General features: G+C 42.5%; 1 protein-coding gene across 1 annotated transcript; it reads left to right on the plus strand.

The window, feature by feature from the left end:
• The first annotated feature begins 9,887 nt into the window (after positions 1-9,887).
• Positions 9,888-12,935, plus strand: LOC129076974 (sal-like protein 4). Its single transcript, XM_054581194.1, has one exon. It carries the CDS (start codon positions 9,888-9,890, stop codon positions 12,933-12,935), a length of 3,048 nt encoding a protein of 1,015 aa, XP_054437169.1.
• Positions 12,936-17,993: the final 5,058 nt, after the last annotated feature.

Raw genomic sequence — 17,993 nt, forward strand, 5'->3', positions numbered from 1 at the left:
AGACTCCTGAACTGTGGACCCCTTCTGAGGACTCCAGGCATTACCAGTGACCTGAGGACTGCACTCAGCCAACACTTCTCAAAGGATACTTGTTGGAAGGTGACCAAGGAGGTGGTTGGGGACAGGAAAGCCTTGACAGTAGGAAGGGGAACCATTGGCATCAGCAGTATGATTTACCAAAATATCAGCAGTATGGGACTTTTAAGATCTTCTTTCTTACCAACTTTCAAATATACAACACAGTATTGTTAACTATAGTCACCATGCTGAAGTCACCATGCTGAACATTATATCCCAGAACTTACTCATCTTATAACTGAAAGCTTACACCCTCTGACCAACAACTCCCCCTTTCCCCCACCCCTCAGCCTCTGGCAACCACCATTCCACTCTCTGTTTCTGTGAGCTCAATGTTTTTAGATTTCATATATAAGTGAGAGCATAGAGTGTTTGCCTTTCTCTGTCTGACTTACTTTATGGATGACCTCAATGTCCATCCATATTGTAGCATATGTCAGGATTTCCTTCATTTGTAAGGCTGAATAATATTCTCTTAACAAGGTTTTGTTTATCCATTCATCTGTTGATGAAAATTTGGGCCAGATAATTATATTTTAAAAAATTTAGTTATTTTACATGATAATATTCTGCCTCATTCTTATGTAAATTAATTTGAGGGAGAATTTTCATTTAAAAAAAAGAAAGAAAAATAAAACAACAAAGCCCACTGAGAGTTTACCTTACTAATTTACTAAATACGTTTTAGATGTGTGGTTTGAAAGTTGCTAAAAAAGTTTTAAATTAATCACATTAAAATTAAATTAATCATTTTCTGGATTCAGGAAACTTCTTTGATGAATTATAGATGCAAATATTCATATAGGTATAAATACATCTATAATAAAGAATCTTTATGTGGCTTCTGTGCTTTAAGTCAACTAGATCACAGGTGTCCAATCCCTGGGCCGCAGACCGGTGTAGGTCGGGTCTTTGGCCTGTTAGGAACCTAGGAACTGGGCCGCACAGCAGGAGGTGAGCAGCCCATGATCAAGTGAAGCTTCATCTGTATATACAGCTGCTCCCCATTGCTGGCATTACTGCCTGAGCTCTGCCTCGTGTCAGATCAGTAGCATTAGATTCTCACAGGAGCACAAATCCTACTGTGAACTGCGCATGGAAGGATCTAGGTTACGTGCTCCTTCTGAGAATCTACTGCCTGATGATCTGAGGTGCAGCTGAGGTGGGGATGCGAGCGCTGGGGAGCGGCTGCAAATACAGATTATCATCAGCAGAGAGGTTTGCCTGCACAGAAACCATAATAAATCAGTTGCTTGCAGACTCATATCAAAACCCTACCAGTGAGTGGCAAGTGGCAATTAAGCTGCATCTGGTAGCAGACTATAAAGCTGTCCCCGCTCCCCTCACCTGCTTCTCCTCGGTCTGTGGAAAAATTGTCTTCCATGAAACCAGTCCCTGGTGCCAAAAAGGTTGGGGACTGCTAAACTAGATACATCAAAATCAAGGATGACTCAACAAAGAAATAGAGGAAATTAACAAAATGATTCATAGTGAAATTTATTTTTAAGCCTGTCCTGAATTTCTTCAAATTCCAGTTATCCTTATGAAAACCGGTTTCATACAGTTTCAGAAACATACACACTGTGTCAAGCAAGACCCCGCTGAGCTATTAAACTGCTTTCCTCCACAGGGTGGGAAAGAGTCAGGAAGCCTGAAAAAAGTCTGGAGACCTGCCCTCTCCACCTGGACACCCAGATGGAGCTGCCTCATGTGGTCCTGCTCTCAGAAACCACTGACTTCTGTTGAGGACTCTGATCCAGGGTAAGGAAGAGGCAGGGAGAGGCAGGATTTAAGAGGCCACCATTTGAGAAGGCTCAGTTTCACTGCCTAGTCTTTGTGTTTGTTTTCAGTTGAAGTACTCCAAGGTGATCATGGTATTTGCATGATTTAATGAAGTGGCCAAGAGTGGCAACACTCCCGGTGTGAAGCGTTGATTGGTATAGGCTGGGGGTTAAATTCCAAGCATGACTTAGGTAGAGGAGGGAAATTAGATTTTTGTCCTACCCACAACACACACTGTACTTCCTCTGCTCTGACAAGGAAATAATAGACATACTATGTATTTTAAAAACATTTTAAAAATTGAGACATAATTCACATGCTGTAAAGTATACCCCTTTAAAGTATATAATTCAGTCGGTTTTAGTGTGTTCACAAGGTTGTGCAGACATCACTACTAATTGTAGAACATTTTCATCATTCCCCAAAAGAAACCCTCTACCCGTTGGCAGTCACTCTCCATGTTCCTCCAATCTGTCCCCACCCAGCTCTAGGCAATCATTCTGTCTAGCTTTGCCTGTTCTGGTCACTTCATAGAAATAGAATCCTATAATATGTGGTCCTTTGTGTCTGCATTATTTCACTTAGCATAATGTTTTCCAGGTTTATCCATGTTGTAGCATGTACCATTACTTCACTCTTTTTTATTATCAAATAATATTTCATTGTATGGATAGACCACATTTTGTTTATCCATGCATCAGTTGGTGGACATTTGAATTGTTTCTACTTTATGGATAAACGAATCATACTGCTATGAACATATGTGTGCAAGTTGTGTGTGGACATTTGCTTTCATTTCTAATTGCTGGGTCATATGATACCCCTGTATTTAATCTTTAGAGGAACTCAGACTGCTTTCCTAAACAGCTTCACCATTTCACATTCCCATCAGCAGTGTGTGAGGGTCCCATTTTCTCTGCATCCTCACCAATACTTTTTTTTATCTCCCTTTTTTATTATTGTCATCCTAGTGGGTCATGCTCTATATTTGATGAACTCTCGTACACTTGACTAAATACATATTTTAAGCCAGTTGTTATTACTGAGGATGTAAAAGGCTTATAACAGTTTTCTAATAGTGCTTTTCTAAAGGATCAGAAGTCTGTTGAGGCTTTGCTAGGTTGGAGATGGCTCCAAAAAGACGAGTTTAAAAAATCATTGGCTGAAATTAAACAGCTGGTTTAGGCCAAAATTGAGAATGAGTTTCACGAACTTCAAAAATGTTTCCAATTTTTCTGTTGCACAAGACCTCAGATTAAAGCCTCATTGTGCATTAAAGCCTTTTTCTATCAATGCAAGTGCATCACTCTGGTTCCAAAATGGAAATAATTACAGAGGTGATAAACTCTTTAATTTTTTTTAATCCACTGTTATTATTTTCATCGTTACTGAGTTGGCATGTGTAGTAATATGGAAAATGCAAACACATATTCCCTCAAGAGGTCCTGAAGCTAAAAAAAGAAAAAAAAATGCAGCTTATTAGTGGATGCTCCTGTTCCTGGCTCCCATTTCAGTTAAGGGGTGGAGCCTTGTGAGGATAATCTGCCACATGTGAAATAAACATCCTCTCTTAAATGAACATACTCTTCTAATTTCTTTCAGTGCAAAAGGAAGGCAGGCATTGTCAACCAGATGTGCTGAACTTTATCATGAGGTCACATTCCTTAAAAAAAACTTAAGTAGTTGCCAGATATGTCACTATTTTCAAAGAGAAAGGCATAACCTAATATTGTTATTTTGTTTAACATTTCTGTCTAATGGTAAGATTCAGAAACACTGAGATGTAGGAGTCCAGGTGAGAACTTACACATTGGAATTAAAAATGGGACTGCTAAGGGGGGCTCATAAGGGTTGGTATTTTATTTAAAAATAAAATAAATAGCCCTGGCTGGTGTGGCTCAGTAGATTGAGCATCATCCTGCAAACTGAAAGGTCGCCGGTTCAATTCCCAGTCAGGGCACACGCCTCGGTTGTGGGCCAGGTCCCTAGTTGGGACCCATGTGAGACGCAACCAATTGATGTTTCTCTCATACAACAGTGTTTCTCTCCCTCTCTTTCCCCCTCCCTTTCCCTCTTTCTAGAAATAAATAAACAAAATCTTTAAATATTTATTTTGGAAAACTTCAAACAAAAAATTAGAGAGACTGATATAATTCTCCCCTTGTACCCATCACTCGGCTAAAACAGTTAACATTTCACAATTCTTGCTTCAAACTAACCCCTCCCTGCTTTTCTCTTTTGTGCCTGAGCACTTTAATGCAAATTCAAGATATTACGTCATTTTGCAGGTAGATAATACAGAATGCATCCGTAAGGGTTGTTTTTCATAAATACTATGTGATTGTGTCATTTTCATGCTTTAAAAATAAACAGTCATTTAACGTCATCTAATACACAGTCCATATTCAAATTTCCTTTATGGTTGAATTTGCTTTTTAAGTTTTTTATTATGGGAAATTCAGACATACACAACATAAAAAGAATAATAAAAATGAACCCTCTCATGTATCTATCACCCACTTTCAACAATTATCAACTCTAACTCAGTTGCTTCATTTATAATCTCACATGATTCCCCCCATTAAAGTTTTATTTTTCCTTCAAATATATTTCTTTTTTTATTGTGGTAACATTCATCTAATATAAAATTCACCACTTCCACCATTTAAAAGTGTACAATTAAGTGGCATTTAGTAATTCACAATCTTGTGCAGCCATCACCACTACCTAACTTCAGAATGGTCTTATCAGCCCAAAACGAAACCCCATACCCTTTAAGCAGTCACTCTCTATTCCCCCCTCCTTCCATTCCTGGTAAACACTAATCTGCTTTCAGTCTCTAGGATATGCATATATTGGATATTTCCTATAAATGTATATCCCTTGTAATTTTGTATTTAAAATTTTTTTTTATTGTTGTTCAATTAGTTCCCATTTTCCCCGCATGGCTTTCCCCTGCCATGCCTACCCCGCCACCGTTTTCTGTGTTCATGGGTCCTTTATATATATGTTCCTTGACTTGACCCTTCCCCCTCATTTCCCCGTTACCCTCCTCCCCCCTCCCTTCTGGTCACTGTCAGTTTGTTCGTTATTTCCTTGTCGCTGGTTCTATTTTGCTTGCTTGTTTGTTTTGCTGATTAGGTTCCACTTATAGGTGAGATCATATGGTATTTGTCTTTCACTGCCTGGCTTATTTCACTTAGCATAATGCTCTCCAGTTCCATCTATGCTGTTCGTGAAGGGCAGGAGTTCCTTCTTGCTGTGTAGTATTCCACTGTGTAAATGTACCACAGTTTTTTTACCCACTCATTTACTGATGGGCACTTAGGCTATTTCTAGCACTTGGCTATTGTAAATAATGCTGCTATGAACATTGGGGTAAATAGGTTCTTCTGAATTGGCGTTTCAGGATTCTTAGGGTATAATCCCAGCAGTGGAATCACTGGGTCATAAGGCAGTTTTATCTTTAGTTTTTTGAGGAAATTCCATACTGTTTTCCACAGTGACTGCACCAGTCTACATTCCCACCAACAACATACTAGGGTTCCCTTTTCTCCACAACATTGCCAGCACTTGTTATTCGTTGATTTGTTAGTGATGGCTATTCTGATCGGTGTGAAGTGGTATCTCATTGTGGTTGCTGATGTTTTCTTTAGCTGTGCAGAAAAGCTTTTTAATTTGATGTAGTCCCATTTGTTTATTCTTTCCTTTATATCCCTTGCTCTAGGAGACATATCAGTGAAAATACTGTTGTGTGGAATATCTGAGTTTCCTGCCTACGTTCTCCTTTAGAACTTTGATGGTGTCATGACTTATCCCATCTTGAGTTTATTTTTGTGTATGGTGTAAGTTGGTGGTCGGGTTTCATTGACCACTATGTAGCTGTCCAGCTCTCCCAACAACATTTGTTGTAGAGGCTATTTTTACTCCATTTTATGCTTCTGCCCCTTTGTTGAAAATTAATTGACCATAAAAACATGGGTTTATTTCTCAGCCCTCTATTCTGTTCCATTGATCTATGTGTTTGTTCTTATGCCACTACCAGACTGTTTTGATTACAGTGGCCTTGTAATGTAGTTTGATATCAGGTATTGTGATCTCTCCTACTTTGTTTTTCTTTCTCCCATCCAAGTACTAACCAGGCCCGACCCTGCTTAGCTTCCGTGATTAGATGAGATCGGTGCGTTCAGGGTGGTATGGCCGTAGACTGGTTTTCTTTCTCAAAATTGCTGAGACTATTCAGGGTCATATATGGTTCCGTATAAATTTTTGAAATGTTTGTTCTGTATCTGTGAAATATGTCATTGGTATTTTGATACGGATTGCCTTGAATCTATAAATTGCTTTGGGTAGTATGGACATTTTGATGATGTTAATTCTTCCAGTCATTGAACACAGTATATGCTTCCATTTATTTGTGTCTTCCTTAATTTCTTTCTTCAGTGTTATGTAGTTTTCTGAGTACAGGTCTTTTACCTCCTTGGTTAGGTTTATTCCTAGGTACTTTATTTTTCTTGTTGCTATAGCAAATGGGATTTTTTCTATATCCCTTGTAATTTTGAAGTGAACCTGAAACACAATATAATTTCACTCATTAATATTTGACACTTATCTTTATAAGGATTCTTTCTTTATAGTTAACCATAAGACTATTATCATAATAATTACTGTCGCAGAATATCTAGCCAGTGTTCAAATTTCCATTTGCATCATAAGTGCCATACATTTGTTTTGGTTTGTTTGAATGAGGATCCAAATAAGATCCACAGACTGTGATTAAGTTATTGTAGCGTAAACCTCTTTCCATGTAAAGATTCCTTATCATCATCTCTTCTTCTTTGGAATTTATTTGTTGAAGAAAAATTGTCTTGTAGGCAATTCCTCTGTCTGGCTTTGGCTACTTGCTTCTCTGTGGTGAAGTCTAAAATGTTCTTCTGTCTTTTACATTTTCTGCCCATTGATAGTTCTGTTTACAGTTACACTGCCCAATATGGCGGCAACTGACCATATGTGGCTTTTGAGCCTTTGAGATGTGAGTAGTGGCAAAGACTCTGTCCTTGATCAAACTTGAGTCAACCTCCTCTGACTATGAACCTTTCTGACTAGTTCTGGCCTTGTGCTTTGTCCTTGACCTGCTGAATTCAGTTATAGCAAGAATCGTTCTGGCTTAGTTTAGTGAAAATCTTCCCTCCTTAATATCTGATGAAATTTCTCATCCCCTACCCTCAATATCTTGTCACCCTGGCCTACTTTCACTTTGAGTTTACCTTAGAAAAACCCTTCTAGCCTTGATGTTTCATCTTAGTAATTTTTCATCTGGTGACCCCTGTTCTGCTCCTTGGCTATAGATCTCCGTTTGTCCTTGTATTTGGAGTTGAGCCCAGTCTCACTCCCGTACTGCAAAACCTCAGTGTAGTAACCCCTCTTGAATAAAGTCTATCTTACCATCTTTAACAAGTATATGAATAATTATTTTCTTGAACACTAGCTGAACTTGAGATGTTCTGTAAGTGTAAAAAATATGTACCAGATTTCTAAGACGTACAAAAAAGAGTGTAAACTATCCCATTAGTAGTTTTATATTGATTTCATGTTGACGTGATACAATTTTAGATATATTGGATTAAATAAGTGTTAGTAAAATTAATTTCACATACTTATATTTAGTTGCTTTTACTGTGGCAACTAGAAGATAACAAAATTATATACTAGCTTGCTTGGACAGTGCTGATTTAGAGAGACTTGAAGAAATTGAGGTTTTCTTTTTTGGCTATTGTACTTCACAGGTAGCATTGTATATGACTAGCCAGAAGCACGTAATGTCTGATTTTTTTTTTTGGAAATGATTTTACTTACTTATTTTTTAAAAAAGGGGAAGGGAGGGAGAAAGAGAGGGAGAGAAACATCCATTGGTTGCCTCTCGGAGGTGCCCTGACCTGGAGATGGAACCTGAAACCCAGGCACGTGCCCCCCAGGAATTTGAACAAGCAACCTTTTGCTTTGTGGGACGATACCCAACCAACTGAACCACACTGGCCAGGGCTGTCTTACTCTTTCTGTATATTAGCAGCCACTGATGATCTGTGTTTGGGTTTACTTACTCATTAGGGGCTGCAAATTGATGGTATTTTAATTGTCATTCCTATTGTAATTCTATTTCATCTAGTATTTGGTTCACTGGTGGTACAGCTTGATAGGGAAGGCAAGATCAATGTTTGATTTTTTCCTCTTTATTCTCAAAATTGTCAATTGGCTCACAGGCCATTGATAGACTTTAAAAATATTTAAGAGTGCTTATTTTTATGTGCTTACGAGAATGATTTACAAAGCTTACATAGGAATGAAGATGCAGGTTTGTAAGCAAATTAAATACTATCTGCTCACAAACTGAGATAATTAATGGCTTGTGATATTCAAGAAGGTCAAGGTCATGAGACAAAAACTATGGAACTGCTTCAGATGAAAGGAGAGTAAAAAGAAGTGACAAATACAACATGTGTTCTTGAACTAGATCTGGATGAGGAAAAAAAGTTTTTCCCCCTTTTACTCTAAAGGACATTAATGGAACAATTAGTGACAATTGAATAAAGTGTGTAGATTAGATGATAGTTAATTTCCTGATTTTTATAATTGTACAATGGTTATACAAGAGAATATCCTCATTTTAAGGAAATGTACACTGAACTATTCAGGGGTATAGGGATATTATGCCTACAACATAGTCATCAGAAAAATATATCTAGAAAGAGAGTTGTTGGGGGAAGAGGGGGAGAGAGAGAAGAAGCAAATGTGGAAACATTTAGGAAATCTAGGTGCAATGTATACAGGAATTCTTTGTACTAGTTCTGCTATTTTTTTGTGAATCCAAAATTACTGGAAAAAATTAGTAAACTAAAAAAAGTGCTTATGAATTTTAAAAATCCTGTCCTCCTTATAAGGTTATAAATACAGGGTCTGGCAGAAGTAAGGGCTGCTTGAGTGTGGTTGGTAGGGTAGTAATATGGGTGTAGTAACTTATAGTTTTAATTTGAACATTTCACCTAAAATATGTCATATGGTGTGCTTGAGAGTGATATTGTTATGTTATAGAATTACATGCTTATGATTTGGTAATTAAAAGGGGGTGCTATTTGTGCTAGACCCTGTAGGTAAGCATCAATTTAAACTAAAAACCCTGGCACTTTGCAAATTTGAGTGTGAGTCTGTGAAGAACAAGACAGTAGTTGGGAACCAATTCTGTGAAGAGTTATGTGGTGGTTTAAAATGTGTCCATAAATTTCTTTAATATTTCTTTCAAGAAGTGGAGCTCAAATCCCCTCCTCTTGAGCATGAGTTGAGTTAATGACTTGCTTCTAACAAATAGAATATGGAAGAAGTGGTGCACCTCTCCTGAGACTCCCTTGTAAAAGACAGTGTGTTTGCAGAAACGCTGTCTTAGATCACTAGTTCTGGGGGAAGTGAGCTGCCTTGTTCTGAAGCCACTCAGGTAGCCTTGTGAGAAGCCTGCATAAGGAGGACCTGGGAACTTTTGTCAGCAGCCCTGTGAGGGCACCATCTTAGACATCTAGTGACTAGCTAGACCCCTAGAAAAGATAATTAAATAAATGAGTGAAAATTTAAAATAAGATATGAAGTTGAGATAAAATTATGTCATGAAAGTAGTTTTAAACTAGGAGGGAATTTAGTGTTAAAGGCAAATATAAGCCTTTCATGAGAGGAAATTTTGAAAGGATACTTTGCCCTTGTGTTTCTAGTGCTTTCCAGGTAATTCTGATTCCTCCTTTAACTTAATCATTTATTGAGCAGCACATAATTAAGACATGCTGCTTTTTCTCAAAATGCTATTTGGAAACATCCTCGATTGTGAAAAAAGTTTTTTCATGTGATTGTCTGTCCTTAGTTCTTCTGTTTCTATGGTTCTATATTTGAGAAGAAATTTTATTATTTAAAATTTATCTCCAACTCTAGGAATTTGTGGCGGAGTGGGCAAATAACTGCAGCTTTCCCAGCGCCCAGCTACTTGCACCATGCCGAGGCGCAAGCAGGTGAAACCACAACACATCAAGATGGAGGACCAGGGCAAGCAACGACCACAGCAGCCGGCCCTGAAGTTGGGAGATGTGGCCCCAGCAGTGCCTGCGGCAAGGGGGCTGGGTGCTCCAATGAACCTAGGTACTGGTGATGAGATGAGTGGGGACCAAGTAATGGTAAAGAGGCCTCATTGGGAGGAGACTCACATCTGTGAGAAATGCTGTGGAGAGTTCTTTGGCTTCTCTCAGTTCTTAGAACATCAGAAATACTGCATTAAACATCCACCTGTCCTCATTATGAGTGACAGTGAGGGGCTGGTGCCTTTGGAAGACTTTTCTGGGGCCATGCTGAGCCACCAGGCACATGGTCCAATTAGTAAGGGCAGTCACAGGGAGGGGAGCAGTAGCTCAGGGAACAGGAAGAAGCAGCCAGGGATGGAGTCTGTTCTATACTCAAATAAGGAGACTGCTCTGCCCTCCCCACCCCAAGACTTAAGCTATTTACCCAGAGGCAAAGTGACCAGCACTAACGTCACCCTTCAAGCACTACAGGGCACCACAGTGGCTGTGAATCAGCGACGCGCGGATGCGCTGCCCTCCCCCCAGCCCTGTGCTAGCAACATCCCATGGGTCCTGGAGCAGATACTATATCTGCAGCAGCAGCAGCTACAGCAGATCCAGCTCACTGAGCAGATCCGCATCCAGGTGAATATGTGGGCTGCCCATGTCCTCCACTCCAGCGAGGCGGGAGCTGACCACCTTACAACCTTAGGCAGCCATGTATCCCAGCAGATTTCTGCAGCAGTGGCTTTGCTCACCCAGAAAGCTGGAAGCCAAAGTCTGCCTCTGGACACCTTGAAACAAGCCAAGCTACCTCACACAAACATACCTTCCACTACCAGCTCTATGTCCCCGGGGCTGGTGTCCTTTGCCCTGAGGCCAGATGAGTCAAGGGTGCTCCCGAACCACCTCCCAGGTGCTTTGCTACCTCAGGCGCCGAGCTCTGTGCTCTTCCAGAGCCCTTTCTCCACTGTGGCGTTAGATCTGTCCAAGAAGGGGAAAGAGAAGCCACCCAACATGCCCCCAGTGGGTGTCATACCCAAAGACCAGGCCGCCCTCTACAGGCATGTGTGTAAGTACTGTGGCAAGGTTTTTGGGACTGATAGTTCCTTGCAGATCCACCTCCGTTCTCATACTGGAGAGAGACCCTTTATGTGCTCTGTCTGTGGTCATGGGTTCACAACTGAAGACAGCCTCAAGGTGCACTTTTATCAACATCTCCAGGTGAAGGCAAACCCCCAGCAGTTTGCCGAATTCCACAACAAAATGACAACAGGCAATGATGCTCCCTATGCACTCTCTGTTCCTGTCCCTGTAGGTGAATCGAGTCTCTCTTTAGAAAGCACACCTGTTCTGGTAACAGGGAACCCCAATGTAGGTCTACCTCAGAATCTGTCTTGGGGGACTAATCCCAAGGACCTAAAGAGTGGCCCCCTGGCCAATGACCTGCAGCTTGGGCCTTTTCCAGAGAGTGAGGATGGATCCGTGCTCTCTGCAGTGGGGCCAAACCATAATTCCCAGAGGGTCAGTGGTTTCCCAGGAGGAGGGACACCTGAGCCAGGGTCAGAGACCCTGAAGTTGCAACAGCTGGTAGAGAACATTGACAAGGCCACCACTGACCCCAACACATGTCTCATTTGCCACCGTGCCTTTAGCTGCCAAAGCGCCCTCAGAATGCATTACCGCACCCACACCGAGCAGAGGCCATTCCGATGTAGGATCTGTGACCGAGCCTTTTCCACCAAAGGCAACCTGAAGACACACTTGGAGGCTCACCAAACGAACACATCCATAAAGACGCAGTACTCATGCCCCATCTGCCAGAAGAAGTTTACCAATGCGATCATGTTGCAGCAACACGTTCGGATGCACATGGGTGGTCAGATTCCCAACACACCCCTGCCGGAGAACCCCTGTGACACTGCGGGTCCCGAGCTGATGGTTGGTGAGAATAGCACAAGTGCCACCTGTCATGATACCAAAAGAATTGACGTAGATGAAGTTGGCTCTCAGGATGCCCCCAGCAGCTCCACAAAGGTCCCCATGCCACTTTCTAGTGCCCACGTGGCATCACCCACACTAGGGCTCATCACGATGACCCCCTTAGATGCCCCAGGAAAGGCGGGCCCTGCTCCCCTGGTCCAGCAGCAGAGCAGCAGAGGAAAGGGTTTGGTGGAGAGTGGAGGCTTGATAAATGACTCCTTGCCCTCAGTGACGGGAGACCCGGAGTATCAGGGCCGAAACCCAGAAGTCCTGGAGACCATGCCCTTTCAGGCTGCCTCCCCAGTGAAGAGCCAGGCAGAAAGCCTCAATCCCAAGTCTGATGGTGGTGGCAAAGCAGAGAGCTCGGAGAATAACTGCTCTGAGATGGAAGGTTGGAGCAGTGTCCAAGCCCAGCCAACCTATGTCAAAGTGGGTGGTGCATTTGAATCTACAACCGTCTCCCCAGGCATGACGCCTTTGTTAGTGGGCCAACCAGACCAAGGCAAGCAGCATGGCTGCACGCGGTACAGGAAGATCCACTCATCAGCCAGCACTCTTCAGATTCGTGAGCAGACTCACACTGGGGAGAAGCCTTTCATGTGTAACACATGTGGGCAAGCTTTCACCACCAAAGGCAACTTGCAGGTCCACTATAGGACTCATGTTGACAATAGTTCTGCACACTGTGGGAGGGAGCCAGCAATTGACAACACCATGGATCTGTCAGGAGCAGATGGAAAGCAGCTTCCTGAGATGTCTCCGCAGGAAATCATGGCCCCTTCAATGAACGTGGACCCTGTTATGTGGAACCAGTATACTACCATGCCCAATGATGGCCTGGCCATGAAGACCAACAAGATCTCAGTGATCCAGAGTATAGGCATTCCTACTCCCTCGGCTTCCCTGGGGGCCAGCTCCCTTGTCAGTAACACCCCTGTCACTAAGATAGATTCACAGCGTTCCCAAACACCAGTTCGCTCGCTCACTGGAGGAAAACAGTGATCAGCTAAGCTAAAGGAGAATCCATTCAGAAGGAGAAAAGCTGAGTAACTGCTCTAGAATTGGATGTTTTTTGATTTTTAAAGAACCCATCTCCTGCCTGTTTTTTTACTGATGAGCAAATGACGTTTACAGTTGTGACCACAACTTCAGGCAAATCCTACAATCACAATGTTAATGCTGCTTTGCAAAATCACCACCACAAAATCATACTAAGACAAATACACACTGGTATTTTTTTTATGTTGGCAAGAAGTAGATCTTGCAAAGTAGATTTGTAACTTGCAACAAATGTATACATAACACCTTTGTACAAGCTCGAGAAGCTCCATGGAAGGATGTGTTTCTTAATAGAGGTTCACATACTAATTTTAATAAAAATTTCCTTGGTGTAACTTATGCCAAGTAATCACAAAGATCCCCATCCCTACCCGAGTATTGCATAAAGGCTACGAAGTTGGAATGAGCAAATCCTGGGTATGAAAATTTTAATTCCTCTACCTCATTTATTTTTTATGTTTATAGCCTTAGTCTCTTTTCCTATTCTATGACCACTGAATTGTTCCTAGTCCCCGTATTAAACCTAAGAGTTGATGTATTGGTGGGGGGAGCTGGAAGTTTAATATATTTGTGTGCTTTTAATCACTTTTTGCCTGTGTAATATTAAGCAACTGACGAAATAACCTCTCTAATGGTTTCATGAGGAAGAAGGAAAGACACTAATTCCTGGGTGGAGGCGTCTTTGTCTCTCCATGTGGAGATGTAGATCAAGACTGTTCTCAAAAGTTTGAGTTACTGTATCTGACTTTAGGATCCAAAGAAAAAAAATTTCCCGAAGTTGTGCCTTTCCTTCTGGAATTGTGAGTACAATAATATCTGTTCACACTGTGAAGTGGATATTGTTACAGAGGATACACCAGAGGCAATAAATAAATAAATACATACATACATCAATCAATCTCCAGAGACAACTTATTCACCTGGAAGGGAAGTGCTATGTGCCTGAGGTAACAGTTCACAGAACATTGCTGTGGGCGTAAACCAGTTAACTGGAACTGTGATTTGTGTACCTGCATTCTTGTATGGGTTGCCATACCTACAAAGAAGTGATAATACGTATTGCTGGCCTTGCAAGGCTGAGACTCAGAATCTAGATGACCCAGTAACCACATCAACTTGGTCAAAGTAGAAAAGGGCAGGAAACAAAAATGAAGGAGCTCACAGTTAATATTCACCATAAAAGGATTCTGTTTGCAGTGCTGGGAAAGTGGTCTTTGTTTATTGAGTGTAAGATGATACATACTCCACTGAGATCACTTAAATATTTACAGATCAACTTGTGCTGCTCATGCTTTTTCTATGAGATGTGAGCCATATTGCTCTGATGTAAAATCCTGGCTCAGGTTGGATTCTCTGGGAGCGGAAACCGAAATGGGGATTTGTGTCTAAGTGCTGTGTTGAGGGACAGGTCTCAGGCAAAGGAGAGCGAGGGAAACCAAGTGAGGCTGAAGAAGGAGCTAAGTAAGGATGTGGTCTCAGCCGGAGCCTCAGCCTGATCCCACAGGGCTCACTGGAGCAAGGTTTGTACCATAGAGCAAAGGATGGCTTTTTCTACTTGTCAGCAAGCCATTGGCTATGGGCTGCTCTGTGAGGGGTGTGGAGGTGTAACCTCGCTGAAGTGGCTCTAGGTTGGCTGAGAGGAAGTCTTTAAAGGAAGGAGCAGCTGTGAGCCATTAGCAGAGAACACTCACTGATGGGTATATTGCCTCGTGACAGGAATCTTGGCAGTGAACTGTGTCTATAATAGGTCTGAAATTTTTACATGGTAATTATGTCAGAATCTGGCTAGATGTTCTCCAAACCCATTTTTTTCTGGGTATAAAGCTTGACTACATTGCCCAGGCTCCCTTGCAATTTGGTACGACCCTGTGACTTGGCTCTAACCAATAGAAATGGGGAGAAATGATATGTACCACTTCTGGCCCTGGCCCATAAAACCCCCTATGAAAGCAGTCTTCCAGGCACCCTCCCTTGCTAGCTCTGCTGAGCTCCCCTTTTATAACTGCCAGGTGCAGAGGGTCTAGTGGAGGGCTTCTAGGTCCCAGGAGGTGGAGGAGCTCCTAGGTAGTGTGTCTGAATGAACGCCCCCTCCATGACCCTTGTTGGGTTGTACCAGGAGCAAGAAACAAATCATTATTGTATGTTTGTTTTAGTAGTTAGATTACTCTTTACTCAGCAAACCCCACATTTTTCAGAAACGTTAATAGCTCTGAAAATTTGATTTTCAGAATTTTATCAATTTAATAAATCTTGTTCAAATTTGTGATGACTGAGGTGCTGAATTAACTAAAGAATTTTTTCTTATTCCTTAAAACAAAAAAGCTCTGAAGTATGATTGAGTATTATGGGTGACTTTAAAAAGCACGATGAAAATATATGGCTAGGGTAATTATTCAAAATACTGTTCAGGGAAACAAAGCAGGAAACTGCCTTCCCAAGGTTAGACAGCTTGCTATTGTTAAAAAGTAGTGAGAATTGTTGGCTCCAGTTTGTCTGACATAACTGTTGGACTTTCCCAGTGCACAGAAAGCTTTTAACGTTTCTGCGCAGCCATTTCCAGGGCTACCAAAGGTTTCATTCCATGGAGGGAGGTCAACTGTCTGATAACTTATATAAGAGACCAGCAGGGCTGCTGAAAACAAGCTGTTTGTTGCATGAGAACAGCCACCTCAATTTGCCAAGCTTTTGCTTCAGAGGATGGAGTTGGTGTAGGAGGAAAGAGGGACACATTCTCTCTCTCTCTTGCTTGCTCGCTCGCACGCACACATGCACACACACACACAGGTGGATACAGGATTTGATTTCCCCAATGTTCAAAACTGGTTTTATAGGAGACAGCAACTCCTGCCCCAGCCTGCTGTTCCTCACCCATCACTTCCTTGCCATCAAGTGTCTGGGGCTCCTCCCTCTCCAGTGATCTGGCCTCTCGGTCCTGTTCTTTTGCCTCCGCAGGTCCACCCATTCGTCAACATCCATCTTGGGCCCCCTTCATCAAACCTTTCTGGCTGAGCGTTGGCTCACGGATTTTTTCTCTGTTCTCTAAATTCCCCCAGCACTTAGCCCAGGGTACACAATTTTGCACCTAATTATATGCTGTCTTTTATTTGTTTTTATTTGTTGTGTTAGTTTTGTCTTTTCCAATGAGGCTGCAGGTTCCTTGAAAGCAACACATCATGTTTTTTAAATCTCCCCACAGTATTCCTGGAGGGACACAGCCAATACTCCCTGTTTTACCAGTAAGTGTTGATTGATGGATTGATAGGCACAGATGTGAGACTTTGTACCCATCTCTGCAGCTTCTGGTGCTTAAGAAGATCTGTCAAATATATTAAACTGAGTTGAGTCATGCAGATCGGATCTGAATCTAGTATTCAGTTGGGCAAATCACACGATCTCTGCATTCATTTTGTCATCTGCAAAATCGAGATACAAATGTGTCTAAGGCCAAAAGAGGCAATGTAGCTTTGAACTACACAAATGTCAGGGGCCACCATACCTCAGATTTCTTTTCTCAGGAGTTGCAGGAGGAAATAGGGTTTGGCATTCATCAGGAGGAGTGGGTCCCTTCTTAACCTCCGTTAGAACGGTGGGCCATTCTTAGGGAAGCCTGAGTACAATTGGGAAGGTAGGAAGAGAATAAACATGATCTCTTGGCTTCCAGTTTTCCTGAGAAGTTGTGAAAAATACAAAGGTGGCAAGATTTTGAAATAGAAATTCCCCAGCTAAGTTAGTCTTCACTGCTCTTAACTTACCTATCCTTCCTGTATGCTTGGCCCCCATCTACTGCTGGCTTAATTCTTTCCTGGAGTGTCTGAAGCAAAATGTCATGTAAGGAAAACTTAGTGAAGAGATAAGAAAACTGCTTTTGGAGTGGATTCTGTCCTTTATTTCTTTAGATCTGAAAAGGGAAATATTACTTTGGCCATCATTTATCAACTTTTTCTTATGTATCTCCCCCCTCAACCATCTGTAGATGTTTTTTCTTTTCCTGTCCTTGGTCCTTATTTTAGTTGACCAAAATACCAAAGTATATATCACGAGTGCTATGTTTTGAGATGTTTGTTTTCTGTTTTTAATTAAAACTATTTGGGGTGAAAGTTTTATATATCTCTTAAATCAAATTCTGAAACATGTTTTTTATTAGTGCGTAACCCTGGACTCATTTTTTTCTTAGGATCAGTGTTTCCCAGCGAGGCTTAGTGCATATACACGTGCAGTTCTTCCTAGGGCCTTTTATACTCCTTTTACTTTAGTATTTAATACTAACGGATGTCATTTCTTTTCAAGGTTTAAGTCCAGGTTTGAGCCATCCCTCAGAAAGTGGCCTAATCCTATCGCCACCCTGAACACTATGAGGTCACTGGGACCTCATTCTTCTGGAGATCTCTATCTTTCAGTTTTTCAGGAGCTAAGCAGTAATGCAGTGGAAAAAGGGAAGCCTAATTTCCCATGCGTCGTCCCTTTTCTGGGAAGGGCGTGGCGTGCGTTTGGCAGGACACCTGCTCCAGCATCCTATGGAGAAAACACCACAGCTTTCCCTGACTCCTGAAAAGCGCCATTCTCCCATGTGGGTCCCCTTCCAAGCAACCGGGGCGGGCAGCCAAAGACGCCCCTCCTGTGCCGGTGGGGCGCGGAACGGCGCTGGCCCCCGCTCTCTCCGGCTGGGCAGTGGGGAGGCGCAGGTGACCCTGCGCTGGGGCCCGAGGCGCACTGGAGTTCGTTACCAGGTGAGGCGCGGGCGGGGCAGCGGGGCGGGGCCGGGGTGCGATCCCAGGCTTCGATTGGTCCGTGCCGCGCCTGTCTCCATGTGCCTCGCCGCGGAGGCACAACATTCAAGTCCGGGGGGTGGGGCCGGCGGGCTCCTGGAGGAAGCGGCCCCGCGGCAGCTGCGGGGCGCGGGGGCGGTGGCGGCGGCAGCGAAGGCCGGGGCTCGGGTGGCGAAAGCTGTGGTGGAGGCTGCTACTCCCCAGCCGGGGACGGTGCTCCGCTGGGCCTCTTTCC

This window comes from Pteronotus mesoamericanus, unplaced genomic scaffold (genome assembly GCF_021234165.1).
Source record: "Pteronotus mesoamericanus isolate MK-2021 breed Mesoamerican mustached bat unplaced genomic scaffold, CSHL_Meso_final contig_65, whole genome shotgun sequence".
In the NCBI taxonomy this organism is placed as follows: domain Eukaryota; kingdom Metazoa; phylum Chordata; class Mammalia; order Chiroptera; family Mormoopidae; genus Pteronotus; species Pteronotus mesoamericanus.

Bases quoted from the DNA above. Each gene is read 5' to 3' on its own strand.
- LOC129076974 (XM_054581194.1), top strand. From the start codon at position 9,888: ATGCCGAGGCGCAAGCAGGTGAAACCACAACACATCAAGATGGAGGAC.